The sequence below is a fragment of the Saimiri boliviensis genome, chromosome 10 (assembly GCF_048565385.1).
Source record: "Saimiri boliviensis isolate mSaiBol1 chromosome 10, mSaiBol1.pri, whole genome shotgun sequence".
Taxonomy (NCBI): domain Eukaryota; kingdom Metazoa; phylum Chordata; class Mammalia; order Primates; family Cebidae; genus Saimiri; species Saimiri boliviensis.
This window is the reverse complement of record NC_133458.1, coordinates 30,015,846-30,029,154: the sequence shown is the minus strand read 5'-3', so window position 1 is coordinate 30,029,154 and position 13,309 is coordinate 30,015,846. Positions and strand designations below refer to the sequence as shown.

Genomic DNA, 13,309 nt, shown 5'->3' with positions numbered 1-13,309 from the left:
TATTTGAGAAAATCTCATCAATCTGAAAATAGCCATTAAGTTGTCTCAAAACATTTTCTCTTCTAAACTAGGGAAATCCATACAGAGACTGCACAGCCACTCAAGGGGATGTTACAAAGAGGATTCCAGCACCATGAGTGGGCCAGACTAGATGTGCCCCGAAGATATCTGCCAAGCCAGAAATCCTTTGATTCAATACCTTTCATCTTCGGTGTGACATTTCCCATCACTTTGTTCATATTTGTCATAATATCTGTCATCTGTCCAACTTCTCCATATTCTTTTAATACGTTTAAATCTAATGTGCATAAGAACCACTTTTCACAATATAAAACAAAGGCTCATTAATTCAGATTAAGTTGAAAAATTCATGTCCCACTGAGTAAGAAACCAGAGTGAGAAGTATTTTCAATTAAACAAATTATGTCTATTACAGAAGACTACATACTGGTTATTAATAAATGAGAAAGTCAATGAAAATGGTGAGTTAACAATAACCTTATTTTTATGGCACTTTATACTTTTCAAAGTGGTTTTACATGTATCATTCCATATTTCCAATTTTATTCAATATATTAATGCAACATATGGGTAATGGATCACCAACCCTAAATCAAAAAGTCTCGATTTATCCTGCTAAATTTGAACTTTTAATGCAATAAGAATTATATATAATTATTCTAAGTCTGTATCAGAGCAGTCTGAATTAATAAGGTTCTACTCTATCGTAGCTATAACAAGCCTGACAATTTTATGGTCATCTTATCTCCCAGAGTGTCACTCCCATCTACACATTAGTAATACTGTTTCTTCATGAATGAACTTTCATCATAACACAGCATCCCACCCTAAAGAAGTTTCACAAAGTAAATTAAATAGCTCAAATACCATAGAAATGTGTTCTATGATAAATGTGCTAAGAGTTTATTATTCTCTTTAAAAATGCTTGCTTGAATTTAAAATGAGCCTAATAAGGAGGTTGTCCTAAGATGACAAGGACCCAGTATATTACAGAACTTTTCACCTTTCTCTTTGGTCAGAAAAAAAAAAAAAGAGTCAAAATTAATCCAGTTAATTGTAAGTAATGGAACTAAACCAATACATGTAGAAACTCAGACACAGAATGCCCGATTTGAGGAACCCGAAAGGGTCTATGAGCACCTTCGCCATCTTCACTCTCTTCCCAAACCTATAGTTGGAGTCATAGCATTTCACCATCCTTTCACAATGGTCACAAAGACAATGCCTTTACCTACCTTAAAAAGTCGTAAAATGTTAGCAACCATGATGGACACGGAGCTTGCTGCAGCACCTATGACACCAGAAATCTTGTCAGGCTTGGTGAAAATGGGTGGATCTCCATTAGCACACTTCACATCCGAAGCGTCTTTCTCTATTAATGCCTGCACGAAAGTTAGAGACTGTTCCAAAGCATAGGTGTCCCTGGAGCAGGTGTCGAGGATGCGGACACCCAGAGTGATGTTGGAAAGGAGATCAGGGTCCTTGTTAATCTGGTCAATTGCATAAAGCATGGCCTCCAGTCTGTGAATCCCCTTTTCCTTCTTCAGCTCCCCACAAGGCACCCCCCTCTCTCCCTTTGCATGGACAGGGAAGAGACCCCCCAAAATAATGTCCCCATCCACCCGTATGGAATGGGCATACTCCTGGCTGTGAGTTCTTTGCATCATTGTGAGGATCCAGTAGAACTTGGCGGTCAAGAGGAAGAAACAAGGGCAAGAGACAGATCGCTTTCCCTCGCATACCATTTTCTCCACAGGTGATATTGCAATCCAAGAACCAAAGTTTATTCTTGCCACAGAAGAAGGGGGACCACCTGAGGCTGCACCTTCTGGAGGCTACCATCAGGGCCCATGGGGAAAAGGCTCTGTGGGCATCAGCAAGTTTTCTTGATTTGAACGTCACAGTGAATTCCCATCAGACCCCTATGGTTCAATTTTATTTCCTTGTAAGATCAACTTGCCTGGAATGGTGCAAAAATTAGAATGTCTGAGGTTCTGATGTTGGGATGAGGTCAACAATTCATGTCCTTGAAATCAGCCTTGTAGCAGAATTATTCCTGGGAAGAGGAGGAGAAAAGGGGGTTCAGTTCAGGGAGTCGAGATGTTGCACATTTTTCAGCCTTGTTTATGCCAGCCTCTTTTTAAAGAATCCCCTATTCAGTAAGAAACTAATTCTTTTTGGCCCCCTGTGATTCTGAACACCTGGCTGCACTGCATCTAAACAGGGAGATTGATGACACTTTTGGAGCAAGGGAAACAGAACAGTCAGTATCAGAAACTAGGTTGATTCTCCCAAACCAGAAAGCATTTTTATTTATCATTTTATTTCAATAAACCTTTTTTTCCATGAAGGTAAAAATTCTGCAATGGGTGGCACCATTTCTTTTCAAATCTGTTTTTATTTTTTTGCAGCTATCTGAATTTAACATTCAAATTTTGTCAACAAAATCATAATAAAATGTTATTTTCTGTGATGTATTCAACAAGCCAGTCATCTGTTAATGACTTTTTTTTCTTGGTGCCTCAAATTACCCAGTAGGAAAATGTGATTATTCAATTACAAAAAAGCAAAAGAGATAAAGAAATCCACCCAAAGAGCTAAAAAACCTGTAAGTTTTGTAGCTTGTGAAAAATATTAACAGAAAGTCAGCTATTTCATATAAATTATCTTATTCTTCTCTGGTAAGAAAACAAAGACTTGAAAATGAAACACCCGGGGAAGGTGACCTGTGAAGATTTTCCTATTACCATTGTCAGGGTTTCCAATTAATTTGTCAGGGTGGGAGCAATGGGTATACTAACAGCTCTGAGAGAAACATGGCTTGATCCCAGAATTACTAGGAGCAAATCAGAGTTGGTGATCAATTGAAGAGCTGCTTAATTTTGTCTGACTCGGTGGGGAAAACAGTTATTTCATCAAGATTAGAAATAACTTGGGGTGAAAAAGTCTACAGGCAAATCTACAGAAAAAGTTTTTTTTCCTACAGCCTTCCCCCTTAATTCCGTAAGATTTTTTTCAAATGACTGTTGTTTGTTTATTATTATTATTATTTGTACTTAGGTTCTGGGGTACATGTGCAGATCATGCAGGACTGTTGCATAGGTACACACATGGCAATGTGGTTTGCTGCCTCCATCCCCTCCTCACCTACATCTGGCATTTCTCCCCATGTTATCCCTCCCCAACCTCCCCATCCCCCCATCCCTCCCTTGCCCCTGCCAACAGACCCCAGTGTGTGATGCTCCCCTCCCTGTGTCCATGTGTTCTCATTGTTCAACACCCACCTATAAGTGAGAACAATTATTATTGTCAAATGACTTTTGAAGAGATGTGACTGAAAATGAGAACTGACTTAACACAGGGAATCTGAGATTTGTAATGCACATCTCATTAAGAGAATAAACAGCACCAATTTACTTTGGCAGGATGGTTAATCTAATGCTCATTTCTAACCTATTTATATATGAGTTTGAAATCTGAAATTTGGACAGTTCTCCTGTACCCTAGCCAACCAACATCTGCTTGTATTTTCCATTCACTTGTTCAAGTTCCAGTTCGTAAAATTTTCTTTTCATCCTTCTTGTCCCAAAAGGAAAGATGGTGCTTCCCTGGGGGATAACTGAACATATGCCCAAATGCCTTCAAAGAAAGCTGCACTTTTTGCACTTTCAAATTAGAAAAGAGGGGCTCATAGCAACCCACTGCCCCATATTTCTGAGCAACCACCTGGCAGCCTGGCCAGCCAATGGCCCACTCGGCTGAAACAGTTCTGTGCAGCCTAAGACAAGTATTCCCTGCCTCCCGGCACACATTAAACCTTAGATTTCCACTGTGCTTCCCCCAGAATACTCAGTCCTTTCTGATTGTTCTCACCACTTAACTGTTAGTCCCTCATACTCCATTCTCCTAGCAGCTGCTTTTCCCTCAGAAAATCTGTGATTTTAACAGCCTGACCTCCGGCATTCCACAAAAGGAAACACTTAGAAAGTCAACCTGACTTTCTGGATGAAACCGTTTAAGTGATAGGCCATAAATTACACCAGCCACCCATTAAGAGAAGTTAAGATTTTGTTTCACAGTTTCACAAGGAAAACCAGTCACATGATAGTAAAACCTCATTAACTCCGATCACTAGTTAAGAATATGAGACCAAGTCCACATGGCCCTTGTTCTGACAGAGCACAGAATAAATTGATAAATAAGGTGAAGGAGAAATGTCTGTTTAGGGGCAGTGGATGGGGCCTCTTGTTCTCCAAAGGCCTGCCTTTCCTCTTTACACCAAGCCATCCCGGAAGTACTTAAAACACTTAAGAGAATAAATGGTTTTCAATTATAGATGACATACGAACAGCCCATCTGTTCATCACAACGCATCCTTACCTCTGCATGTGACATTAACCTAGTTCCACTTGCTATACAGTCCAGAAAGTAATAAAATTGAGTCACTTTTAAAATTATTGGTGTTTGCAACATTGTTTACTCTCTTTGGTATCTTATAGCTTTGTTTAGAGCTTTAATTTTTTTTAAAGAAAAAAAGGTTGGAGGATCAATAGCAATGAGGCAGGAATCAGTTTTGTTTAGTGGTTGAACACACCAAAATGGAAAACGACAGGTTCAGTTTTGGTTTCATTTCAGTTTCACTTATTGGACAGCTCACATGCATTTTTGCTGGAGTCTCCATCTCTGGAACATAGAATTAATTGCATGTAAGCTTGCTTTTTTGTCTGTAAAGGGGTGGCAGAACCTGCCACACAGCATGCATAGAAAGCATAGTACCTGGCTCAGTAAACAGGAGTTACTGTTGCTAACTTAGTCTGTAATTCATTTTGTACTAGAGCAGAGAGACTCTTTCTGTATTTGCCCAGTTGGTGAGCTTTTACTGAATTTCATTTGTCACTTTAAAAAATAAAAGCAGAGCTACTTATAAAATATTTAAATCTTGCAGTTATTTTAAAATCTGATACACTGTCATAAAAATCACAGACTCCATTGCCAGAAGGTTTAGTTTCCCCTTTTAAAAAATCTAAGAAAAATACATTTGAAAGTTTGTGAGTAACTGTATCAATTAGGTTTCGTTGTATAATCTTAAATTGCTTATCTTGCTCTTATACAATTCTTGTGAACTTTAATCCAAACTCATCCAAGTTTGAGTCAATGAGTTTTAAAGAAATCACAATCTTTCAGAGCTATATAAGCAAACTTTGTGTCCTGTGCTTGATTAAAAGTATAAACAACTCCTCTCTCAAACTGACCTTCCTCTGGGATGTGATGGACTTTTTCAAGGAGGTGTGAGGTTTGGACTCCTGAAACCAATCTCAGAGGGGGACAATTCGTCTCAGCATTATGTCTGGGCCCACAGGGAGGGGCCATGCAACCCTAAGGGGAGGCTTAACCATGAACTCTCACAGCTCTTCCTGTGCACACCCCTGCCAGCCCACCCTCACTTACAGGGCACATCATACACCAATGACCCCTCTATAGGCAGTCCCCTGGCCTAAGGCTCCTGGAAGCAGGCACTCTGGCTGGAACCGGAGCCTGTGGCTCCCTAAATGTGCTCTGTTTCCTAAAAGGCCAGAAGAACACCTCCTCATTGGCCAGAGCCCTGAATTCTGCTTCATTTTCTATGCATCTTCTCTGTACCAGTGTCAAGTACTTAACATAGCATATCCGTACATTTTAATATATCAGGCATTAGTTCTTGTATAAATGGGAAAAGAAGGCTCAGAGGATTGAATGTGGCCCCAACCCCTGAGCTGATGAGCTGTTGAGTGTCAATGCCACCAAAGTCATCTGTACCAAAAGATGGGTCCTGTCCTTGGGGAAAGCCCCCAGTACTGCCTGCAGGGACTATCTGTGGCAGCACAAAAGAAGGGAAGGGGTCTGCCCCTCTACTGCAATCTTTCAGAAAGGTGTGCATCTTTGATACTTAAGCTCTGGAAGAACAATAAAGTGCTATTTAGGAAGGGACAATCTGGGGGCATTTCCAGGGAGGTGATTTCTGAATCTCTAAAAGGGCCGAGAAGATCCACTGTGGTTTGTCCAAACACTTCTGCTCCAAATTAGGTCTCCTGACCAGGTTGATGCCAATGGGAACACACCCACCAACACATGCAGGGTCTCTCAGGGTCTGCCCTCACGTCTTCCTCGGGCATTTGGCAGGTATGATTAACGTACAATAGCGTAAAATCCTTGCTGAGGAATACCATTAGCCAAGAATTGTAATTTTTTCTCATAAAAAGGCCAAAGCAACATTCCTATGCTGCATTCCATTCAGCTCTTTAACAAAAAGGTTAGGCTGAATATTATCATCAATTCATACGACTGCCCACACTTGCAACTCTTGGTTGTTTTTGAAAATGCATCATATTTCTGTGTCATCTCCCATGCTGCAATATGTGTGCATGTCTGTGGATTCTTGGTCTCTTGGTGGGGCAGAGTGAGGATGGGCCAGACAGAGCTCTCCCCTGGCAACAGAGGCCTGGAATCGGATCTTTGACAGTCACTGGCTGGTGACACTGAACATGTCCCCTCACCTCTATGTGCTTCCATTTCCTTACCTGTGAAATGAGTGAGATGGGCCACATGATCTCTAAGGTGTCTTCCTGCTTCCTAGTCTGAGATTCTATTGTTTAATAATAAGGGAGTATGAGATTATGCTCAAACATCAGAGCAAGGCTTTGCCAACTGAATACAATAACTGATTTTGTTTGCAAGTTGAGTGACTTCTTTTCATCAGTGAGAGGATTGTGAAAGCTATTCTACACAAGCCAGCCTCATATTTAAAAAATCTGATACAGGAGAAGCTCGACTTACTAAACAGATAAATTAGAAAGTGATTATTTGCATTACAAAAGAATTCACCCCAGGTTTCCTTTAAATAGCTAAATCCCTGGCATTTAAAAAACAATCTGATTTAGCAGAATTCAATTTGTCCCCTTATTTTTCCAATAACACAGCTATTACACAAAGAGACCATATTTAAAGTAATGAGAAGCTACTTTTTATAGTATGTATCAGATAAGAAGAGAGAAAGCAGGTGACACCAACACTTACAGAATGCCTGCAGCGTCTGGAGGTGCAGATACATTATTTCATTTCCCTCTAAAATACAACTATAAGGTTGATATCACAGCCTTCATTCAGGATTAAAGGAACCTGAAAACAGAAACATTATGTGACTGTGTCTAAAGTCTCGGATCAGGATTCAAATGCAGGACTGCCATTACGTTCTTCCCTTTACTCCAAGCCCCTGGAGGCAGGAGGCCATGCTGCATATAAAACTAACCCTGATTTGATCATATGGACCATGAGTGAGATGTTCTAGAGTCCTAGGAAACACCGATTCTAGTCTTACTTCCCCCAATATTCACTGTGTAACCCTAGAAAAGTCACTTAACCAGATCTCAGTTTCTTTGTTTCTAAAATGGGGAATGATTTCCCCCCACCTCCTAGTTTGTGTAATCAAACAATATAATGTGTATCAAAGTACTTTATAAACTTCGAAGTGCTGTTAAGAAGGCACAGGGATACTATTAGTTTAACAATCAATCCTAGAACTAAAATATGTTAGTGGTGTATTGTACTTAGAAGATCTAAGAAAACCACTTCCTCATCACACTTAGGGCCAGTCAGACCTTAACAAGGCTCACAGGTTCAAAAAAATGAACCCTGGCAAGCCTATATGAAGAGCTTAAAGGGAAACTGGAAAGGATACAAGAAGTCAATGGAGGTACCATGTCTGACCTGGAGAACTAAAGTTCATGGACACCGAGCATCTAAAGGGCTATTCTAAAGAAAGTGGTGGCAAGATAATCTCCTGTTGTGAAAACAGGACAACGTGAAATCTTCCTAAGTTATAGGCAGAATATGCTGCTTCTACTGCTGGGTCATGACCCCTGGAAAAGTCAGCCAATAAATAGCCAGCAGTTTTCTAGTTTTAGACATTACCCTGCCTGGAAAAGTATGAAATTGGCAACACATGTGCCCAATGATCGATCTCCACATACTCCTCTGGGGCCCCTCCTCCATCTTCCCACTTCTGCTCACCTCCTGCTTTGCCCTGGCCTCCCCAGAGCTAGGTGTCTTCCTTCCCTCAGCGCCTTTGTTCTTTCATTACCTTGGCCCTCCCCAGGGAGTGAATGGATTCATTAGTAGGCATCAAAGCCTGAAGATGCATTACTGTCATCCCCAAATGGAATATCTGCATTCTCAAAATGATTCCTAGGACAGCCATAATTCCTTTACAAAAGAAATATCACCATTAATAATGGTTAAGGCTGGTGATGCAACAAGCCACAGCATGGAGCTAGGAGTCAGGATCCTCTCAATAGCACCTCTCGAATCATTCCAACAGCAATGCCCACCACTCAAAGAGGGTGCCCTGGGACTAGACATTATGCTCAGGGTCCCTCCCAATGAGTGGGTGAGTTTGCCACAATTTATCAAAGGACCAAGTAGAAATGAAAATCAAAGAAGAAACCATCTTAACTGTTCTTATGATAATGTAAATACTCCTCACCAAAATAAAGAAATAAATAAAAGAAAAAAATAAGACAGAAAGCCCAAATTGAAATTCCAATTCCTAGCAGGGAAGAAAAAAAAAAAAAAAAAAAAAAAAAAAAAAAAAAAACCACCCTCTTGAAATGGAAACAATAAGATCCAGCCAACTCTCTGCTCATAGCCTCTCCTGGAACAACATGAAGTGACCGTCCCTAGTGAATGAACCACATACAAGTCTGGGGTTGCCCAGAGTCTATCAAGAAAACAGCAAGTTTCCTGAAACTCCACAAGCCAGCCAACTTGCCAGGCATAGAGATGGGGCCCGGTCTTTGCTGTGAGTCCAGGACAAGATAAATTCAAGCAGCATCTTCTAAGACACTGGGACAGAGCAACTCCACTCCCCCAACTAAAGCAAGGTCATCTTTATGATGGGCATTCTAACTACCTGAGGAAGGTGGTGGGAAGGAAACTTGGAAGGAAAAACATGTGTGTAGTGTGCTATGTGTCATGCTCTGAAGACAATGGAACTTTCGTACACAAAGATTGCCATGTAATTGCCAATGTGAATGTCAGTGGGTTATTTGCTGCACAAATACCAATTAAACAAGCCTCGCAGCAGCTTCAACCTGCTCAGCCAACTTTGAAAAGAGCGTATCTCTCCAGACCTCTAACTTTCTCCTGCACTCATTGGAGCTCAGCTCTTCCTTTTCTCTATTCCTTCTGGATGTAGATGTTCTTAGAATTATTCAAGCAGCTATAACTTTCCAAGGATGCATAATAGGGCAGAACTAGCCAGCACAATCCAAACAGAACAAATTGAGCCTACATAACAGTATAGAGAGCCGTGTTCTCAGCATCTTCTTCTTTATTCCGGGTCAATTGTCTCCTACAAAGCCTCCCGTCATCTATTTCTCCCCACATTCTTTATTCTAAAGCAAGAATTCCCTGTCTTAGACACAGTACAACCTGTAGTTGACTCTAAAATGGGAAATCACATTTTTAAAAATCTTGGTTCCTTTTCCCTGATGGAGAAAGCTTTTCTTTTCCAAATTATCAAGCCACATATTTTCAAGAACCAGAAAATGAATTGCACACAGCTGACTTCTGCCTCCTACAGAGATCTTTCATGGTGTTATTCACAAGCAAGTGACCAAGGTAAACTAAAGTGGTTTCTGTAGCCATTTGCAATTATTGACAAACAGTTTCATAACGGAAAATGGAAATTACAGGCAAGTGCAATAAGCTGTTTATCCAAGATCTACCTGCTGGTGGCTCTTTTTCTCTATTTTTCTTTCAAGCAAAATACAAGCTATCATAGGAATGCATTTCTCCCGTTCATGATTTTTCTTGTAAGTATCTCCACCACCAGCCTTGTTTTCCAGTCTGTCAGTTGGCAGGATTTGTATTCAATTGCGGTAGTAACCCAGACCCTAGTGCATTCCTGGGTATTCCAGAGACTCCCGCACCTTCAGGTTTGTGGGAAAGGATCATCCCCCAAAAAGCAAAGAAGGCATTCCCTCCCGGAGCGGGACTGCTTAGGGGACTTAAAGGTATGGGTTAATGCAACCCGAGAGGGGGTCTGTTTTCACCCCGGCTATCCTGGGTGCGCAGACACCCTTTAACCCCAGGCTTCACAATCTGGGCTACAGGGAAAGTAATTCCCCAAGGAACCGCGGGGGTGCCGTTTGCGCAACTGGGTGACTCGCGTGTCCCTCCGCATTTCATTTGCACCAAAGGAGCGCGTGTCAGACAGAGGGAATTTTTTGGTTTTTTTTTTTTTTCTTTTTTGGTGATTCTGTTATCTTTTCACCAACTGTAGGAAGCTCAAGGAATCTCCGAGTTTTTTGTCTAGGCGGATGGGCTCGCGCTTGGCGTGGCTGAGCGGTCCATCTCTACCTCTCTGTCTCTAGCTCTACCATAACAGCGGCCACTCAGCCCGCCGGGGTCCCCTGTTCCCCGCCGCACGTTCCTTTTTCTTCTCAGTACTTTAGGCTGTTGAAGCCGCGCTGTGGGTAGATAAGAGACTAGGGCCGTTGGGGAAGCGGCAGCTGATCTAGCCTTTCCCGCGCCCCGGGACACTCCGGCGCCGCCCAGGTGCCCCCGCGCGCTGGGGATGCAGCCTCCGCCCCCGCCGCACCTGGCTGCCCGAGTGCCCACACCCCGTGCGGAGCCGCACGAAACTGGGGCCGCGACGGCCGCGGGAGCTACCGAGGAGCTGTCGAGGCACGTTTGCCTTTGCTTTTTAAACAAGATCCCCGAGATCTTTTCTCCATCCCCCAACCCCCAACGGGACACAGAACTCCGGCGTTTCCCGAAAGCCACAAAAGGGGGACACGGAAATCCCAAGCTCGCCGGGCTAACTCGGAGAACGCACACTAGAGGCAGAGCGAGCGCCGTGCGGGGATGCTCTGTCGAGGACCCGAAGCGCCTGGCTTCCCCAACGACCCCCATCCCCCGAGGTCCTGGTTAGACATCCATCCAGCCCACGCTCAGAAGGCGGGGGTTACCCCGACTCATCCCGGAAGCCGCTAACTTCGGAAATCCCACCCGTTATGTTCGTTAGGTTCGCGCACTGAAGATACCTCGTCATCTCGGCGGGGCAAGTCCGGATTCCGCCAGGGCAGGTCCGGGAGGTCACCCGGGGCAGGCGATCCGAGGCAGAGCGCTTTAAAATCCTGCCGCCGCGCGCCCCGTCAGAGCGCCGAGCGCGCCTGCTCCCTTCCCGTCACCCTTCAGTCTCCCATTCGCCGACTAAACTTTTGGGGGATCACATCTCCAAGCCTGGGGGGTTCCGGGTGAAGCCTCCCTCTTTTCTGAACCTCTTTACTGTAATGTAATCACGGGCAGACGAGAGGGGTGGCTGCCTTGTTCTTTGCAACGTAAAATCCACACACACCCAATCAAGCTCCAGCGCCCGGCCGGCCCCTCGCCCCCTGGTGCCCACTCTCCCTCTGCCCCCATTCCCGTCACCTCCGCCCGCCAGTTCTCTCACAGACTCCGGGAGCGCAGGGCCATCGACTTGTGCTCAGGAAAAGCAAATCACTAGAGTGGTGTGAGAAGCCACGGTGCACCTGGCTGTCCGCTGAACGGTTTTAGGGAAGAAAACGGAAAGGGGAATAAAACAGGGGGATTCTCCTTTTCCAACAAGCAGAGCGTGTCGGGGGAGTTGGGGGCCGGGGCTTCTCGGCCGGCGGTTCGGCATTTGCTTTCCTCAGATCCGCTTTCTGCTTACGGGCGAGTCTTACCCTGCTCCCCGCAGAGGGCGCGGTGAGGAAGCCCGCGGGCGGCCCGCAGCTCCATGTCAGCGCCTCCGCCGCCGCCGTCGCCGCGCCAGGCGAGCACCGCGGCCGCACTTGTGGCTGGTCTCGGGGCTGAGGGGGCTGCGCTGGCCGAGCCGGCGCCAAGTCTCTTCCATGTGAATAACAAATACTCCCACCGGCGGCCGCGATTGGTCTGCGCCCGGCGCCTCCAGATCCTCCGCCCGCGGCCATTCACTCGGCGAGGCGCGGGGAGCCGCGGCCGGGATCGCGCCCGGGATCGCCAATCCCTTCGCGCCAACCAGTCACCTCGGGAAGCGGGAGGAGGAACCCCCGAGGGGCGGGAGCCTCTGGATTTGGGTGTCACCCAGCGGCCCTGGCGCGGGCAGGGAGGGGGGACCCTCGGCCCGCGGATCCCCCTCCGCGCGTCAGCCCAAAGCGACGAGGAGACCAGAAATGTCAATACTTCTGATTTTTAAAAATCACCCCCACCTTCCCCGCCCCCAAGAAAAAAGGGAGGACCGAACGGCAGTGTAGGACGGTGGGAGGCGGGGAAGACGCGGGAGCGGTGGAATGGGGAATATGGCTGTGGAGGAGCCCAGCGACTCTGGCGGCCTAGGGAGCCCGGGACCGGCCCGGGGAGGCGCGACACCCGCCCGAGCACGGCGGGCCGCACCCGCGAGCCCGGGTCCCCGGGGAACACAGCCCCAGAAAGCGTCACCGAGAACAACACGTGGTAGATGACAAGTGTCGCGCCACATGCTGCTTTCTTTTCGGGGACGCTTCAAGTAGAGCCCGCAAGCTGCGCGGTTCCCCTGCAAAGTTTGCCTCGCGTCGCGCGGCGGTTCCGCCATTTGTCCCGCCCAGAGGCTCAGGAGATTGTCTCCCCGCTTCCTGCCCTCGAGGGTCTGGGGACCCCAAGGCTGGAGGTACCACACCGCGCGGTCCCTCGGCCGGCACTGAGAAAGAGGGGGCGTGGGTGGCTGCCGGGACGGTCATTTCATTGAGATGATTCAAGGAGCCGCAGGCGCAGGGCAGGAAACTCCGGGGGAACCGCGTGCGGTTCTGCAGGGAAACCTCGGGATTCCCTCCGCATGCCGCCTGTGGAAACCTGCTGGGCTCGACGTGCACATTCCAGCCCTCTCCCGGCTAGTTACTACCCCAGCCCCCCGACCCCGCACCCGCCAGAATGAGAGAACGAGGCCCCTAGCCGCCGGGCGCCGGGGAAGCTGCCCCGGCCGGGCCTTGTGTTGGTGAGAAAGTTCCATCTAGAGGCGGCCGCGCGCAACTGCAGGCGGCGCCCGAGGCCTGGGCGAGCCAGGGAGAGCGGGGCGCGTGGGGGAGAGCGGGCAACCCAGGAGATTCGGAGGATGGAGAAGGCCAGGAGAGACCTCGAGAAGGGAGGCTCTAATTTTCCGTTCAGCATCTCTACAATGAATTTTATCTTCAAAAGAATCATGTCAGGAATCTTGCATTAATTCCTTTATATATATATATATGTATATATAAATTATTCTGCCCAGGTTATTTTA

At 46.1% G+C, this 13,309-nt stretch overlaps 1 protein-coding gene across 4 annotated transcripts in view; it reads right to left on the bottom strand.

Moving 5' to 3' along the window:
• The window catches only part of GRM8 (glutamate metabotropic receptor 8), a 799,760-nt gene extending 787,575 nt beyond the window's left edge, over window positions 1-12,185 (bottom strand). For 2 of the 4 annotated variants that reach the window (XM_074379115.1, XM_074379113.1), the window contains exons 1-2: window positions 11,766-12,185; window positions 1,257-2,077 (exon numbers count right to left, since the gene is read on the bottom strand). In XM_074379115.1, coding sequence (XP_074235216.1) covers window positions 1,257-1,766 — 510 coding nt within the window. In that variant the 5' untranslated portion in view covers window positions 1,767-2,077; window positions 11,766-12,185. Of the gene's footprint in view, window positions 1-1,256; window positions 2,078-11,102; window positions 11,394-11,765 lie in introns of those variants that run through there. The other 2 variants (XM_074379116.1, XM_074379114.1) reach the window with 1 other exon arrangement.
• Window positions 12,186-13,309: the final 1,124 nt, after the last annotated feature.